Here is a 17,601-nt window from a genome sequence, read left to right on the forward strand (position 1 = left end):
TATAACATGATCCCTGCAGATTGTACTGTATTGTATATATCATCTGCTCAGCTCCTCCTGTTCTATAACATGATCCCTGCAGATTGTACTGTATTGTATATATCATCTGCTCAGCTCCTCCTGCTCTATAACATGATACCTGCAGATTGTACTGTAGTGTATATATCATCTGCTCAGCTCCTCCTGCTCCATAACATGATATCTGCAGATTGTACTGTATTGTATATATCATCTGCTCAGCTCCTCCTGCTCTATAACAGGATACCTGCAGATTATACTGTATTATATATATCATCTGCTCAGCTCCTCCTGCTCTATAACATGATCCCTGCAGATTGTACTGTATTGTATATATCATCTGCTCAACTCCTCCTGCTCTATAACATGATACCTGTAGATTGTACTGTATTTTATATACCATCTCCTCAGCTCCTCCTGCTCTATAACATGATACCTGCAGATCGTACTGTATTGTATATATCATCTGCTCAGCTCCTCCTGCTCTATAACATGATACCTGCAGATTATACTGTATTGTATATATCATCTGCTCAGCTCCTCCTGCTCTATAACATGATACCTGCAGATTGCACTGTATTGTATATATCATCTGCTCAGCTCTTCCTGCTCTATAACATGATCCCTGCAGATTGTACTGTATTGTATATATCATCTGCTCAGCTCCTCCTGCTCTATAACATGATCCCTGCAGATTGTACTGTATTGTATATATCATCTGCTCAGCTCCTCCTGCTCTATAACATGATACCTGCAGATTGTAATGTAGTGTATATATCATCTGCTCAGCTCCTCCTGCTCCATAACATGATACCTGCAGATTGTACTGTATTGTATATATCATCTGCTCAGCTCCTCCTGTTCTATAACATGATCCCTGCAGATTGTACTGTATTGTATATATCATCTACTCAGCTCCTCCTGCTCTATAACAGGATACCTGCAGATTATACTGTATTATATATATCATCTGCTCAGCTCCTCCTGCTCTATAACATGATCCCTGCAGATTGTACTGTATTGTATATATCATCTGCTCAACTCCTCCTGCTCTATAACATGATACCTGTAGATTGTACTGTATTTTATATACCATCTCCTCAGCTCCTCCTGCTCTATAACATGATACCTGCAGATTGTACTGTATTGTATATATCATCTGCTCAGCTCCTCCTGCTCTATAACATGATACCTGCAGATTGTACTGTATTGTATATATCATCTGCTCAGCTCCTCCTGCTCTATAACATGATACCTGCAGATTGTACTGTATTGTATATATCATCTGCTCAGCTCCTCCTGCTCTATAACCTGTAGATTGTACTGCATAAAAAAAAACCTAAATGTAATTTTACCATGGTTCAAGAAAGTAGCTCTTTGGAAACAATTATTTTTCTGTGTCGGAAGTGAAGCCACATTATACGGAAGAAAAGAATTATTAATTTCCAGCGTATCTAGAATGCATAATAAGCAAACAATATATTACAGCTGCTTCTGTATGAAATGCTACCTCAGTGACTTTCGGACGAAAATTAATTTGGTATAAATAAATTGCAATTACTGCCTATTAATTAAATCCATTCCTCTTACGGACGACTCCTATTTTATGGCACATTTAAGAAAAGTTTAAAAGTAGACTTGACCTTCACGAGACGTAGACATTTTTTTTTCTAGATGGATTCTGAATTATCATAACTGTGTATTTTTTTTTATAGTATTACTATGGTCATGCTTTATTCATGAGAAAGCAGTTTGTCAATTTGCGGAAAACGCGTGACATCATGAAAGCATAAGTGCCCGTTTCTATTTGAAATTGAATGGTTGCTAATACGTGATGAATGGGGAGGAAGGTCTGGAGAATTGTTCCCTATGGCTACGGCACTTTACTGCTATTTAAGTGCCATTTGTCTGGGATACATTCTCCATGGAAAAATGTTTATACATATATATATATATATTTTTTTTTTTATATTTATATATATATATATATATATATATATATATATATATATACACATATATACACACACACACACACATATATAAATATATATATATATATATATATATATATATATGTGTGTGTGTGTGTGTACCGACAGGCTCTTGAACATGGCAATCTAAACACTGTATTTATGTGACAGGCGTTATGCTCTGAAAGACTCCGTGGGTCACCTGCTGTGGGAAATTGAATAAATGACAGACGTCTTAGTGTATGGACGTTAAAGATTGTTTTTCTCAAAATATTTACTCGGACAGGATGTATGGTTTTGCATTTGTCAAAGCCAGTGGTCTCCAAATGGTGTACCTCCAGCTGTTGCAAAACTACAGCTCTTAGCATGCCCGGACAGCCGTTGGCTGTCCGGGCATGCTGGGAGTTGTAGTTTTGCAACAGCTGGACGTCTACAGTTTGGAAGCTCTATATGCTATCTATATATTTAGCTTTAGAGGATAAATTAAAGGGGTACTCTGGTGGAAAACTATTTTTTTTTTTCAAATCAACTGGGGCCAGAGAGTTAAACAGATTTGTAAATTGCTTCTATTAAAAAAATCTTAATCCTTCCAGTACTTATCAGCTGCTGTATATTCCAGAGGAAGTTGTGTAGTTCTTTCCAGTCTGACCACAGTGCTCTCTGCTGACACCTCTGTCCATGGCAGGAACTGTCCAGAGCAGGAGGAGGTTTGATATGGGGATTTGCTCCTATTGTGGACAGTTCCTGACACGGACAGAGATGTCAGCAGAGAGCACTCCACGCTGCCATTATTTATGTCTATTGGAAGGGGCGTGAAGAGTTACTATAGCCGTCACACCCCTCCCATAGACATCAATGGAGGAGATGTGGCATGACCATGGCTGCTAGGAACCCCCCCCCGTGATCAGACATCTAATCCCCTATCCTTTGAATAAGGGATAAGATGTCCGGGGCAGGAGTAGCCCTTTACAGGGGTACTCTGGTGGAAAACATTGTTTTTTAAATGAACTGATGCTAGAAAGTTAAACAGATTTGTAAATTACTTCTATTAAAAAAATCTTTACCCTTCCAGTACTTTTTAGCAGCTGTATGCTATAGAGGAAATTCTTTTCTTTTTGAATTTCTTTTTTGTCTTTTCCACAGTGCTCTCTGCTGACACCTCTGTCCACGTCAGGAACTGTCCAGAGCAACATAGGTTTGCTATGGGGATTTTCTCCTGCTCTGGACAGTTCCTGACACAGACAGAGGTGTCAGCAGAGAGCACTTTGGACAAGACAAAAATGAAATTCAAAAAGAAAATAATTTCCTCTGTAGCATACAGCTGCTAAAAAGTACTGGAAGGGTAAAGATTTTTTGATAGAAGTAATTTACAAATCTGTTTAACTTTCTGGCATCAGTTCATTAAAAAAAAACGTTTTCCACCAGAGTACCCCTTTAAGTAATGGAGTGATTGATGCATATTAATAGCACCTTGGGTGAAATCAATGTCATCCTCTACCACCAAACTATTGTCAGTCATATATAAAAGCCCTGGTAGCAGAAAACATCATTAATGTCTATAGAAACTAATACTATTTTACATGATTGCAAAATAAAGCACTACTGCAGCCTCTCGACAGTCGAAGAAAACAAAAAAACATCAAAAGCTCCCGTATTCTGCCGAGCGGGTGCGAGAAATTTGATTTCCCGCACCTATGCCGGCCAATTACTTTCAATTGTAAAAAGGAGCAATTGGAGTAATTTTAGGGAATTGCTGTAAATTGTCGTGAACCTTCACCTTAAAAACAAAGAAGGGAAAACATAACACATTGGGTTAAGTGCCAAAAAACAATAACATGTCCAGTGAGAAAGCAAAAACATTCCTTGGTTGTACTTTTTTATTTTGATATATTATTCTTTAGAGTTTTTTTTTTTTCATTTTGTTTTTGTTGCTTTTTAATCAGACTGATGAACAGAAATGGATCTTCCAAACAAAGCGAGGATTCATTTCCACTTCTATCAACGAGTCAAGGGTATAACTACATCATGAGATTGGTGCAGACCAATGCTTGATAATGCTCCAAAATACTCCAGACATATCACGAAACGTATGCTCAACCAGTCGCAGCATATGGGTGGACAGAAAGCCTTGCAAAAACGGAATGCTAAACACCGATCCTCTTTTCTTTAAAGGGCCATATCGATATTGTGCATGTTTCTAAAATATTTTTATTTTCTCCTATCCAAAAGACCCTCAGTGAGTCAGAGCGGTGTCTCTTTAAATCTCAGTTTTTTTAGTTAGTTGCTGTGACAACACCCTAGCCTATTCTGTATGCTGTTACTTTATCCATTCTTTATCCCATCTTTCATCCTAGGTACTTTAAGGGGTACTCCAACGGAACACAATTTGTCTTAAAATCAACTGGTGTCAGAAATTTGTAAATTACTTCTATTAAAATATCTTAATTCTCCCAGTACTTAGCTGCTGTATGCTACACAGGAAGTTTTGTAGTTATTTCCAGACTGACTACAGTGCTCTCTGCTGACACCTCTGTCCGTATCAGGAACTGTCCAGAGCAGGATAGGTTTGTTATGGGGATTTGTTCCTGCTCTGGACAGTTCCTGACATGGACAGATGTGTCAGCAGAGAGCACTGTAGTCAGACAGAAAATAAATTAAAGAAAAGAACTCCCTGTGGAGCATACAGTAGCTGACAAGTACTGGAAGGATAAAGATTTTTAATTAGAAGAAATTTACAAATCTGTTAAAATTTCTGGCACCAGTTGATTAAAAAAAAAAAAAAAAAGGTTTCCCACCAGAGTACCCCTTTAAGTCTGCCTGATCCATTCCTGGTTGTCTATGAAAGAACTTTGTTTCTGAAGCTTGCTTTCCTATCCTGCTTTCTACATTTCTCTTGTTTTCTTGGTATTTTGTGACCCCCGGATTTTGTCTTAGGATATTCTATCTGGTTTGCATCTTGGCCTATATTTGTTCTCTTGGTTCTGACTTTGGCTAGCTGACTCTGATTTATCTGTTGGTTTGTTTACCTCTGTATTGTTAGTGTACGCTTACCTTTTGTATTCCTGACAAATCCCCTGACTTTTGACTGAGTATTTTTGTAGTTTGTTATTTTGACTTTGAAGTCCCAGCATGTAGATAGGCAGGGACCGTCTATGTGGTTGTGGATCCGTCAGTTAGGGCGGATATGTAATAGGAGGTGACAGGGGTTGTGGGCGAGTGCAGGAATTCACCTTTTCCCTGCCCATACATGACATGGTGAAGCCAATGCGTTTCCAGAACTGACCGTTCTCTTCGTCAGGTCCATCGGAAAAATCCACACTTTTACTTTATTTCTTAGTACCCTCCTTGGGTTGTACCAACAACGCAACCCTACAAGGCGAGCAGTGAATTCCACTACTCTGATAATATACCTGTTCTACTCGTGGTAACAGCACTTATAATAGCATTTAGGGAGAAACATATCAAAGCAAGTAAAAAGAATACTAAAACATCAGCCAGTCACATTCCAAAAAGACCTTAGAAAAACGTAAACTGGAATCTTGCCTAGTACTAGTTTTAATACATTTCCCCTATAGCACTTTCTGACATTCTAACTTTATTCACCGATATATATCAACCCTATGAAATAAAAAAAATATTCACCTTTTGAGGCCAGACGGACACAGCTGATTTTAGTCTCCTGTATAAAAAAAACACAAAAAAGAAAAACTTTATTACCCAACCATATTTGTGAATGTACCATTCATATGTGTTGTTTTTTTGTGAGGTGTCTACCCAGTGTATACTGTGTGTGTGTCTCTTTTTGTTATGTACGTAATAAAGGTTTGTTCACATGTTCAATAGATTCTCCATACTGGATGGAAACTTGACAAACCCTATTAACGCCAATGGGGTATCTTGGGATCTATTGGAGTCCGTCATGCAGCAGTCTATCTGCCACCATTCCTTCTTCCGGAACGGAATCTGCGATAAAGACTCGGACGCATATTTGAATCTAGCCTAAGATGTCTTTAAGAAAGCTTCACATTCTGCTAATTCCAGACTTTTGGGTACTTACAGCCTCATGCAATCTTCTAAAATCAGATTGGTGGGGGTCTTTATTAAAAAACAAAATTGCTTAGTTTCTCTTCTGTATCCTTTACAGTTGGCTGTGCTTTATCTCTATATTGATGCAGTCTGTATGATTCATCTGAACAGACTGCCTTGTATCTGCCATTCTCTCTTTCTCCAGGCTGTGTGAGCTGTCCTCCAAGGTTTCTCTTCCCCTGTCCACAATCTGAGCTGAGCAACCTCCCCCTGCTCCGAGTAGCAGCTAAGAAGTAGGAATTTTAATGAAGACTATTTAGACAGTGTTTGTGCTGGGTAAACTCCTTCCCCTCCCTGCTGCTATCTCTAATACGAAGAGAGCAGAAAGCAGATCTGATATAATTATCTTGTCTTTCTCTGAGTAACAGCTAAATGGTAGGGATTTTTTTCATAAAGACTATTTAGAAATCAACAATTTCAATGAGAAAACTCAGGTGCAGGTGTTTCATAGCCTTTAAGCCCCCATAATGCAATGTGCTAGATTTACTTCCTCTGTGCCAAGCCTTTAGAGTTGCTAAGCAAAAATGTAAGAAAATATCTACCAGCTTGCTTACATTCAAAATATAGCCCAACACTTCTGCCTACGCCTTGGCCCTGGACTTCTTCGTCCTCAGCTTGCTGTCTCAATCTACTGTAATGATTTCTAAATTATTTTCTAAATAAAAACAGTTTTATGTTCAAATAAAATAATTCAGGCTAAAATTTTGAATGCTTTTCTTGAGTAAGGATTTTTTTTTTTTGTCTATTGCATGCCTTATTGTGTTTTTAAAAACATGGAGTCCTTGAACCAAACCTTGCATCTTCCCTCTGCATGCTTTTACTCCATCAAGCTGGAAACAGATACCCAATGTCAAATCTGGATACAATGCGGGTCAACCCAAGAAAGGGCTGTTTTTGAGTGAGTTTATTGTAAAGTGTGCTTTGCTCTGTTACATTACACTTTGTATTCGGTGAGAGAAGTGAGCATGTACAAAAATGGTACTCTGTATGGTGTTGGATGACATGTAAGGCCACATTTACACCATGTTTTGGTGTTTACATCCAGCACTAAATTTGTCACAGTCAGCTACCTGTTGAAATGGGATGTCAATATATAGCCCAACCTGACTATTTGCATTTCCATTTACAGGATGTTGACAGAGCCCAACATAAACATGAAAATGTTGTGTGAATGAGGCCTAAATTACCAACTAGTTGGGTCAGTAAAATTCAATGGAAAAAGGCCAAAAAGACCCTTCAGTCATTTTTTTGGCTTGTTTTCCAACAAATCTGCACTTATAGCGCTACACTACCCATGAGAAGGCACAGGCTTATTTAAAGGGGTACTCCACCCCTAGACATATCCTCTATCCAAAGAATAGGAGATAGGATGTCTGATTGCGAGGGTCCTGCTGCTGGGGCCCCCCTGTGAAATCCCTGCTGCACTCGAGTGCAGTGCCAGAGGCTTGTGACGTCACGCCAACGCCCCGCTCGTGACGTCAAGGCTGCACCCCTCAATGTAAGCCTATAGACTTGCATTGAGGGGGGTGTGACTGCGACGTCACAAGTGTGGCGTGGTCCTTGACGTTAAAAGCCCCCCCTGGCATCGCCAGTCATCCGGCACAGAGTGAAGTTCGCTCTGTGCACCGGATGTCTGGGATGCCACAGCCGAGATTGTGGGGGGTCGCCAGCGGTGGGCCTCCTGCGATCAGACATGTTATCCCCTGTCCTTTGGATAGGTGATAAGATGTCTAGGGGCAGAGTACCCCTTTAAGCAACGTGTAAACCCTTGAAATCAAGTGAAAATTATGCACGTACCCCATTGGCTGTACTCAAAGCCTGGAAATAAATGCTGTAACTCTTCACAGGGGAAAGAGGTGGATTCCAGTATCCATTGTAGGTCCTGTTGTCTCCAACCGTGAAGGGCTGTGAAGAGGCCAACTGTGTCGGTTTCAGCTCTGCCGCAAAGTAATGGGAGGACTCCATAACTGAGGCATTCCGGTAACTGACCGGTACTGGGAAGCACCCGCTGCCATCTGCAGCCCTCCCTGACCTCTGTGTCCGCTCCTCCTTTACCACTAGCTGGTATACACTGTGGGAAAAGAACAATAAGAAAAGGGACGACATTAAATGAGGGATTAAATATTTTGCAGAGTGTAGATGCAAACAGACGAGAGGAAAGATCTGAAGAAAAGAAGACAGGGCTCATTAACTATCATTAGATTATTAGGATCTGTATTGCTTGGACTGATTTCTGGGAAAATATGAAAGGCCAGCTGCTCATTAGAGATTGATGAGACTGTCTTATTGTGTGCTTACTTAGCTAGAAACGCTTTATGGTTGTCCACGCACTGAAAAAAACGAGGCTGTTCTGAGCACAGGAACAGATACAGTGCAATATTACTACAAAAGTCAATTATAGAAACAAGTATTAGTACTAGATTCAAGGAAATATTTAGAGACATGAAAATGAAGACCCCCTAATGGTGGAGGCTTTGATACAGGGTTGCCTATATCACTTCCTTTTAGAGTTGATCCAGAGTCAAAAGCAAGATAGAACTTAAATGGCCACTCATGTTTAGACAAACATTTTTACATGTGGAGTGACACTATTTCTGACCATTATATAACATGTATATGGCATTTTAACAGTTTTAACTTAACGAGTGGGTGGAGACTACCTTCCATGATGTCTCTCATTCACAGCACACACACAGATACAGATACTCTGCTCACCTGTGTCTCTATGGCACCCACTCAGAAGCAGCAGCATAAAGGACATTATAGAACAGTAATAAGAACTGCAAGCTCAAGCACTGGGCTACGATATAACACTTTCAGCAGCATTTCTCTGCCTTTATCTTACTGTACAGCTCCCTTCTCCTCCCCCTCCTCTCTCCATAAACTTCTATAATTGGCTGTAACCTGATCTCTCAGTGAGCTGATTTTTAGCAGCAAAAATGTGTAGAAAGTTTCTTTAATTGACTTGTAATATCGAAAGGTTGTTCCTCTACAATTTAAAAGTTTTTTTTTCACATCTGAGGCATTTATGGCATATCCACAGAATATACAATGAATGTCTGATAGATACAGATCCCACCTCTGGGGCCACCACCTAAGAATAACAACCAAATATGTGTGTATGTCATAAATGTCTGGGATGGTATTTGAGAGAGATGCAGTTGGCCACTGGCATTTTCTTCTCCATTTACCACATAGTCCTTGCTTTTTCTATAACGTCACCCATGGCAGGTCCTATATGCAACTACTTTAGTCCTATATGCAACTGCTTGCAAAAGGAAAGGCTATCTCCTGTATGATATTGGTTGGGCAAATCAATGAGACATGCACCACGTCCATCTGTGGAATGACTGTCCATGTGCCCTCACTGGAGATGTGACTTGGATGGATAAATACTTTACCTTACAGGAGCCCCCCGAGACTGTGCTGGTTTCAGCCAAACTGTAATAGTGGTTTCCGTTTCATTTAAAGGAGCCTCGGCTTCTGAATCAATGAGAGAAGGAGCTACGAGGGACAGAGGGACACTTGTTAGAAAAGAAGACATTGTCTTGTAAAAGGGACAGAAGGTGGTCAAAAGGTACACGAGAATACAAGGAAAATAGAGAGAAATTTGTTAGGAACCTGCGATTTTTGTAGCAATGCGTGTTGTGACGGGTGGTCCGAAGCCCTTGCTAGTACTCGCTCTTATGGTAAATGAGTAGGTGGATCCAGGATACAACCCCACAAACAGATGATGAGTCTCATTGCGCAGTTTGAAGATTCGGCCTTTTTGATTTGCCAGCTCCGCATTTGGATCTAGAGAGCCTACGGCCTTGTAGGAGATCTGAGGGAAGAAGATGCATAAAGTAGGTATGGTTACAGGTCAAAGGTATAATTCGTATGTAGAAGAACTGGCAATGGACACTTGCTTGGTACCTCATACATGGAGATGACCCCATTTGTCTCATTGGGAGGTTTCCACTGCAGATAAATCTTCTCTTCAAAAGGTCCCCCTTGTATGGACTCCAAAGGAATTGGACCGGGCACTAAAGGGGTACACAGTTTCAGTTAATATTTACCAGGAAGAAATTGATGTATAAGTGATTCCAATTGGCTAAAAGGGTTTCCACGCCCCCTTAGGCCTGTTGGAGATGATCGGTAAGCCAAAGACATTAGGGCCAGCTCTTAGTGCTACCCTGCATACGCAACTCCCGTTCAAGTTGGGAACATTTTGTAAAATATTTGGCACAGCTGTCTCAGCTTCCAGTCCACCCCGGACACCCCTGACTGGGGAGCCCTTTAACAAGATGGGTATACCCATGTCAATATCTACATTTTCTATGGATCTTGTAATATAGACATTATGAATTTCCAAATTACAAACTACATACATATTAGGATTGCTACCTTTCTTGCAGAAAAATACTGGCCATGCAAATTTGCATAATTCATTATATGTGCGTGACATCACAGGATATACACATTTTTGTCCTATTCTGACCCCTATAACTTTTTTATTTCTCCTTATACGGGCCTGTATGAGGGCTTATTGTTTGCGCCCAAATCTGTAGCTTTTAAAGGGGTATTCCAGGAAAAAAAAATTTTTTTTATATCAACTGGCTCCAGAAAGTTAAACAGATTTGTAAATGACTTCTATTAAAAAATCTTAATCCTTTCAATAATTATAAGCTGCTGAAGTTGAGTTGCTGTTTTCTGTCTGGCAACAGTGCTCTCTGCTGATATCTCTGCTTGTCTCGGGAACTGCACAGAGTAGAAGAGGTTTGCTATGGGGATTTGCTTCTAAACTGGGCGGTTCCTGAGACACGTGTCATCAGAGAGCATTTAGACAGAAAAGAACAACTCAACTTCAGCAGCTCATAAGTACTGAAAGGATTAAGATTTTTTAATCTTAGCCAGTTGATATATAAAAAATTTTTTTTTCCTGGATAACCCCTTTAACAGAACCATTTTTGTTTTGATGGGAATTTTTGATCAAATTTTTTTTAATTAAATTAGGGAGTTGCAGTAAGTGACTAACTACAACTCCCAGCATGCCCTGATACAGCCTGTGGCTCAGCAGCTGCCCCAAATGAAATCTACAACTCCCAGCATGTTGGACTATATAGTGGTATACAGTATAGGTCAATGTTTCCCAACCAGGGGAGCCTCCAGCTGTTGCAAAACTACAACTCCCAGCATGCCCAGACAGCCGTTGGCTGTACGGGCATGCTGGGAGTTATAGTTTTGCAACAGCTGGAGGAGCTTTGGTTGGGAAACACTGGTATAGTATATGGTGCCACCTTCCGGGAGTTGGAGGATTCGTTGGTTAAATACCGGCCATTGCATTGCCGGTATTTTTAATATAAAAATACCATCAGGTTGCCCAAAATACCGGCAAGGTGGCAACCCTATATGCAATTCAAAGATTTGTATTAAAGGGGTTATCCAGGAAAATTTTTTTTTTTATATATATATCAACTGGCTCCAGGAAGTTAAACAGATTTGTAAATTACTTCTGTTAAAAAATCTTAATCCTTTCAGTACTTATGAGCTGCTGAAGTTGAGTTGTTCTCTGAAGTGCTCTCTGATGACACCTGTCTCGGGAACTGTCCAGAATAGAAGCAAATCCCCATAGCAAACCTCTTCTACTCTGTGCAGTTCCCGAGACAAGCAGAGATGTCAGCAGAGAGTGCTTTTGCCAGACAGAAAAGAACAACTCAACTTCAGCAGCTGATAATTATTGGAAAGATTAAGATTTTTTAATAGAAGTAATTTACAAATCTGTTTAACTTTCTGGAGCCAATTGATATATATATATATATATATATATATATATATATATATATATATTTATATATCAAAAAAGTTTTTTCCTGGAATACCCCTTTAAATCTAGTACTTACCATCCTCCTCGGTGTGCACAACAACCTCCCCACTCTCCATTCTCCCTTCAGGGTTGCTGAGGACAAGTCGTAGGTACACAGCGGTGTACGGCCGTAGACTCCGCAAGGTGTAGTGACTTGAAGTCAGAATTAGCTCCTCAGTTTCCACTCGTTCCTCCCCTAGTTGGTAGCTATAGTGTAATGTTAAATTATAGCTATGACATCGAGTTACGGTATAGCCAAAAGGTTCCCACTGCAGGGTCAGCTGTCGTGCCCGGATATCCACCAACTCCACATTCTGAGGTCCATGCACGGGCTCTGTGGACAAAACAAATTACACATTTATGAGCTGAAAAATAATGGAATTTTTTAAGGTGTCAGTTTCATGCCTCAGGGAATATGTAAGAAAATAAATCTCAGCCCTGAAGAGATGTTGATCCTGGAACAGAGGCAGAATAAGGAAATCGGCTTAATGGGATTGTTCAGTATTAGAAAAACATGGCAATTGGCTTTCTTCTAGAACAGTAGACTTCAAATTGTGGAACTCTAGATGTTACAAAACTACGACTGTCAGCCATTGGTCATCCTGTCACCACCCTCTGCTGACCCTTGCGGGCCTCTTGCTGCTACTATGCTTCAGCGCATTCTGGGTCAACCTTTAAAGGGGTACTCCTGTGGAAAACTTTTTTCTTTACTGATGCCAGAAAGTTAAACAGATTTGTAAATGACTTCTATTAAAAAATCTTTACCCTTCCAGTACTTATTAGCAGCTGTATACTACAGAGGAAATTCTTTTCATTTTTAATTTCTTTTTTGTCTTGTTCACAGAGCTCTCTGCTGACACCTCTGTCCATGTCAGGAACTGTCCAGAGCAGCATAGGTTTGCTATGGGGATTTGCTCCTGCTCTGGACCATTCCTGACATGGGCATCAGGTGTCAGCAGAGAGAACTGTGAACAAGACAAAAAAGAAATTTAAAAAGAAAATAATTTCCTCTGTAGCATACAGCTGCTAAAGAGTATTGGAAGGGTAAAGATTTTTTTTAATAGAAGTAATTTACAAATCTGTTTAACTTTCTGGCACCAGTTGATTAAAAAATTTTTTTTCCACCGGAGTACCCCTTTAGGGGTCCCACACTGCTAATCTGTCCCCCACCTTTCTGTAGCCAGAACTATATATTTAAGAGTGCTTTATTAGCCATTAGCCCAGTCCCCTGATGAAGCTCTGAGGATGGAAACATGTCAGGGGGGCTATGTGTTTGAGCTTTTAATAAGCCTGTGTCGCCGGTCCATTATTATCATCTGTTGTTTGGACTACAGCCAAAAACAGTGACCTATATGACGTAAAAGTATTGATGAGCAGCAGAGGCCATATTCAAATTTGCGATATTTCATGAATGTATGGACGAATATTCATCCTATGTTCGCGAAATTCGCATAATCGCTCCCTTTTTCTTCCATGAGAAAATTCGTAATGAAATTAGCATAGTGCGCGTGTGCAATTATATCTTTCACCTAAAAGAAGGGAGGGATCAGTGTCCTCTGGAAGTGACGATATTCGTGAATATTCGCATATACGAAATATTCGCGCTCCACACCGACTCACACAGTAAATACTATTGGAGTCTTCTTTGGACCACAAGCTGGATGCAGGGAGGGATGATCACTTTTTTTTTTACACAGTACACATCATTGTTGTGATGCGTACTGTGAAAAAAACAAAAAAAAACTAACGATTATTCGTAATTACGAATATATTTCGCTATATTCTAAATATTCGCGAAATGCCGATATTGGTGGTAAAAAATTGGCATTTCGAATATTCGTGCTCAACACTACGTAAAAGCTCATTTTCTTTTTTTTTTTTACAGGCGGTGAGTCCAAGTGATAGGAAATGATGATGTTATAGTGATGTTACATAGCTATCACTGACTGGCGACACTGGTGTTTTCAATTTCTGGTTATACCGGTACTGTTTCTAAAACACAAATAAAAGTTACGTTTTCATGTGGGGATATAAAGAAAGGGTAGTAATGATCCCTGGTTAGGGGTCTTGTGTTATTTAGAGTTGGGAACTTACCTGTTTCTCCACTGGGGTATTTTTTGTCATTATGTCTGCTAATAAAAACATCAATGCCAGGCTCACGCAAGCTGAGCCTTGAAAGTGCAAAAGTTCTGCGACACGAATTTTCCCTAAAGTTCTGAGCCCAACCGGGTTTGCCGGGCTTGGCATACTCATCTCTATGTATAAACTCATTTATGCCTTCCCCAGATTGCTGACCCAAAACCTGTGCCGCTTGTTTCAACTTTCTTGCCTGTTTTTGAAGCACCTTTGCCTGATTCCTATGTTTTCTATTGCCTTTCCCATGGTTGACCCAGTTTGATGACACTCTTGTGGTGTCCCGGTACAGGAAATGGTCCTGTATCTGTCTATAGTCCCCTCAGCCAGAGTCCCTTCATTCCCGTAGGGTTCTTCTGCAAGGTTTACCCCTGGTCGCCTCATATAAATTGTATATTATTTAATATATAAAGATAATATAAATACATAGGTTTTATAAATGTATAGGACCTTAGCAGGTCATGTGACTATAATTATGGTTGTACTATTATTCACGGACCTTCCAGGATCATGTGATGTACCCAGAGTTCACTGGGTTCAGGACTTACAGGTTTGCTGACCAATGAGCTTAGTCCAGTCCCTTATTATATAAAGGGCTGTAGTCTGTAAATTCGCTCTCATAGTTCCGGACTATCAAGCAAGCACAATCAGCATAACTTCATTCAATTTATCTAGGCCAAAGCCTAAGAACCTGCAGCCACTAAACCGTGAGTTGCAAAGCTCAATCTACCAAATCCTGTGTGACTACTACCAGCTAGAATATTATAATTAGTAGCACAGTGGCCTGCATCAAATCTCATTGCTTCAAAGTCAGAGCAAAGCCTGTGAGGAACCTGCATTCCGGTTACCTCTTAAGAGACTGTTATGTATAAAGACTGTTGCATAAAATCTTCAAATAAAGTTCTTCAGTTTATTCATAAGGTCTGCTGTGGACATTCCATTATTTTCCCTACCGTTTCTGGGACGGTTGGCGGTAGGACCATTAACACTAAGGAAACTTCACACTGGCGTCACGATCTAAGGGTTAATACCACCAGACCCTGCACTTACAACACCGCAACACCACAGACCCCACAACTCTCCTGGTTCACCACACTCTCTTGCCTGATCCCCTGCTGCCATGCAACAGCACCCCCTGGCCCACTGGGCCAGCCACTACCCACACTGGAACCATGCATGTAGAACGACCTGATACCCCCTGGCAGCAGAAGTCCAGATTCCACATCCTGGGGAAGATTCAAGGGTGTATGTACCATAGTGACAGACTATGCGGCTACTATGGAGCCCTCGATGAGAGTGTGAAAACCTATAGGGTAGTAATACTCTGCTACACAAAATCCCATTGGCCATATTATCATTGTGTCTTTGAGCCCCGTTAGCTTCACACAGTGATATCATGCAATTATTTTTCTTGGGTTTCTACTTCTCTCTCTACACAACATGACTGTCAATCCCAGATCTTTCCCACCCAAGATCTCCTCACCAACCTCATCACGAGCTTGTCTCCAATCTCACGCTCAATCATCTCTGTTGCCCTGATTTTAAGTTATCTTCTCCCGTGCCCATGTTAAAGCCAAATCACAGGGAACTCTGTCGTTATCATGCCGCGCGGATCTTACGGACGGTGCCAGCTCCCTAGTGAGATGTGTCACAGTGCCCATGTCACTCATACAGCCTGGTGTCTTGCTCCTCTGCCAAGACCTGACACTTGTCCTATGAGTTACAAATTATCCACTTCTCTGGAGACCATGTAATTCCCCCTTTTCAACCCCTTCACCACCCTCATATACATACTACAATTTAACAATTAATAAAATGGTTACAAAGACCATGTATAAGGTGTTGAGCGATATCTGATTTTCCAGAAAGGTGATGATTTGGACGGTGTAATAATTATATTAGACATATTCAGGGGCTTGAGATGTCACATCATTAGACTATTATTCCGCAAGCCACTGATTAGAAGAAATGAGCCACTTATTGCCTATGACAGACAAGAAACGTGTAAGATCCCTCTTCATTCTTACTAATGATATAATAGCTTGAGTGTTTTTCTTCTTCCTTTGTACAGGACTATGGAATAAAATATATTCACTGATTATTATTCACCAACAGAATAATATTTTATTTACGGCTCTCTGTGACAGCAGGAGCGGGAACGGCTACAAGAACTGTCAAACATCCATTGGGATTTTCATATATTGTGAGCTGTCTGGTGTACAGACTCTTCAACAGAGCCGCTACACTTCTTCAACCTCCATAACCCTACGGGGGATCAGGTCAGAACACCTTCCTGACTGCCCGATCTAAGCCCAACAAGAAAGAAATTTCGACTATAAGAGATCTCATGGTTGAATGCAAATGAGGGCTCATGCTCCTGACTGTATTACAGCAGGTATAGGATCAGGTCTTGTCTTCTGAGATCAGGAAAGCTTTTCCTAAAGGTTTCTTAACAAGAGACTTGCCTTGTTCGGTGAGAAACTGATCCAGTCTTTGGTAGAAAATACGCAGCTCAAGATTATTCTTTTAACAATGAAAAGTTATGCAATTATGGCAGTAATTGATGAAGAGAATTTTTCCTTACCTTTTTTTTGCCCGACTACCCCTTGACAGCCCATTTCCAAAAATTGTTTCCCACCCATATTTGCAACATGTTTGTAATAGATATATGAGCTGTAATTTTAAAAGGTGTTATCACATGACTTGAAGTTTACCCCAACCAAAGAATAGGAAATAACATGTGCATGCAAACTCAATTCACCTGGGGGACAACTTGACCGCACAATGCCAGAGAAAGAGATCTAAGCTGTCTGGAAAGTTTGCATCAGTAATCTATTTAACCAATAAAAAGGTATCAAATCAATCAGGTACTAAACAGTTTTCCTATTGTCATGTCACATAGGGTAGGAAACAGTTTGTCCCTTAGCTCACCCAGAACCCCTTTCCCTACTAGCCTATCTGTCCTAAATAGCAACAACTGGTCGACCATCACTGCACTGTACAATGGTCAAGAAAACCAGGTCGGAATATCATGGGTTACAGGTAAAAAACTCAAGTCAAAATACAGACAGGGAATGCACCAACAAATGTAAAATCAGAGTCAATGGGTTGAGTCTTTACCAGAGAGAGCAACACAGTAACGATACAGAAGACAGGAAAATGGTCAGGAGACAATATACAGGGGTCAAATATACACACATATTATAGCAAAGCAAAAGCAAAAGAGCAAGTGCTGATAGAGAAAAACAAACATGTGCAATGAATGGCAGGTTGGCTGTAAATGTATATGCACCTGAGAAGAGTGTAGGCACAAGGGACAGATGTAAGGCTGTAAGACCAAGTCCCCTGATAGTACCGGGCATTGTCACAGCTACCCATAATGAAAGGCCAAACAACAGAGAACTTAACTCTTCAGGCAGAACAAGGTCCTGCTCATTACAGGTAAATATTCTATCATGACTACCAGGCACATGCCCCTGGTGTCCAGGCCTAACAACACCACTGGTGTAGACTGGGAAACTTTTGTGTTTGGATAAAGATGCTCTT

The 17,601-nt window shown here is 40.5% G+C and overlaps 1 protein-coding gene across 12 annotated transcripts in view; it reads right to left on the bottom strand.

Annotated features, from left to right (window-relative positions):
* PTPRT (protein tyrosine phosphatase receptor type T) overlaps positions 1-17,601 on the bottom strand; it is a 433,706-nt gene that overhangs the window by 118,021 nt on the left and 298,084 nt on the right. For all 12 annotated transcript variants that reach the window (XM_056549647.1, XM_056549653.1, XM_056549644.1 and 9 more), the window contains exons 8-13: positions 11,960-12,256; positions 9,993-10,102; positions 9,699-9,900; positions 9,479-9,581; positions 7,875-8,148; positions 5,634-5,670 (exon numbers count right to left, since the gene is read on the bottom strand). In XM_056549647.1, the coding sequence (XP_056405622.1) occupies positions 5,634-5,670; positions 7,875-8,148; positions 9,479-9,581; positions 9,699-9,900; positions 9,993-10,102; positions 11,960-12,256 (1,023 nt within the window). The remainder of the gene's footprint in view (positions 1-5,633; positions 5,671-7,874; positions 8,149-9,478; positions 9,582-9,698; positions 9,901-9,992; positions 10,103-11,959; positions 12,257-17,601) is intronic.

The sequence above is a fragment of the Hyla sarda genome, chromosome 13 (assembly GCF_029499605.1).
Source record: "Hyla sarda isolate aHylSar1 chromosome 13, aHylSar1.hap1, whole genome shotgun sequence".
NCBI classification, from domain to species: Eukaryota; Metazoa; Chordata; class Amphibia; order Anura; family Hylidae; genus Hyla; species Hyla sarda.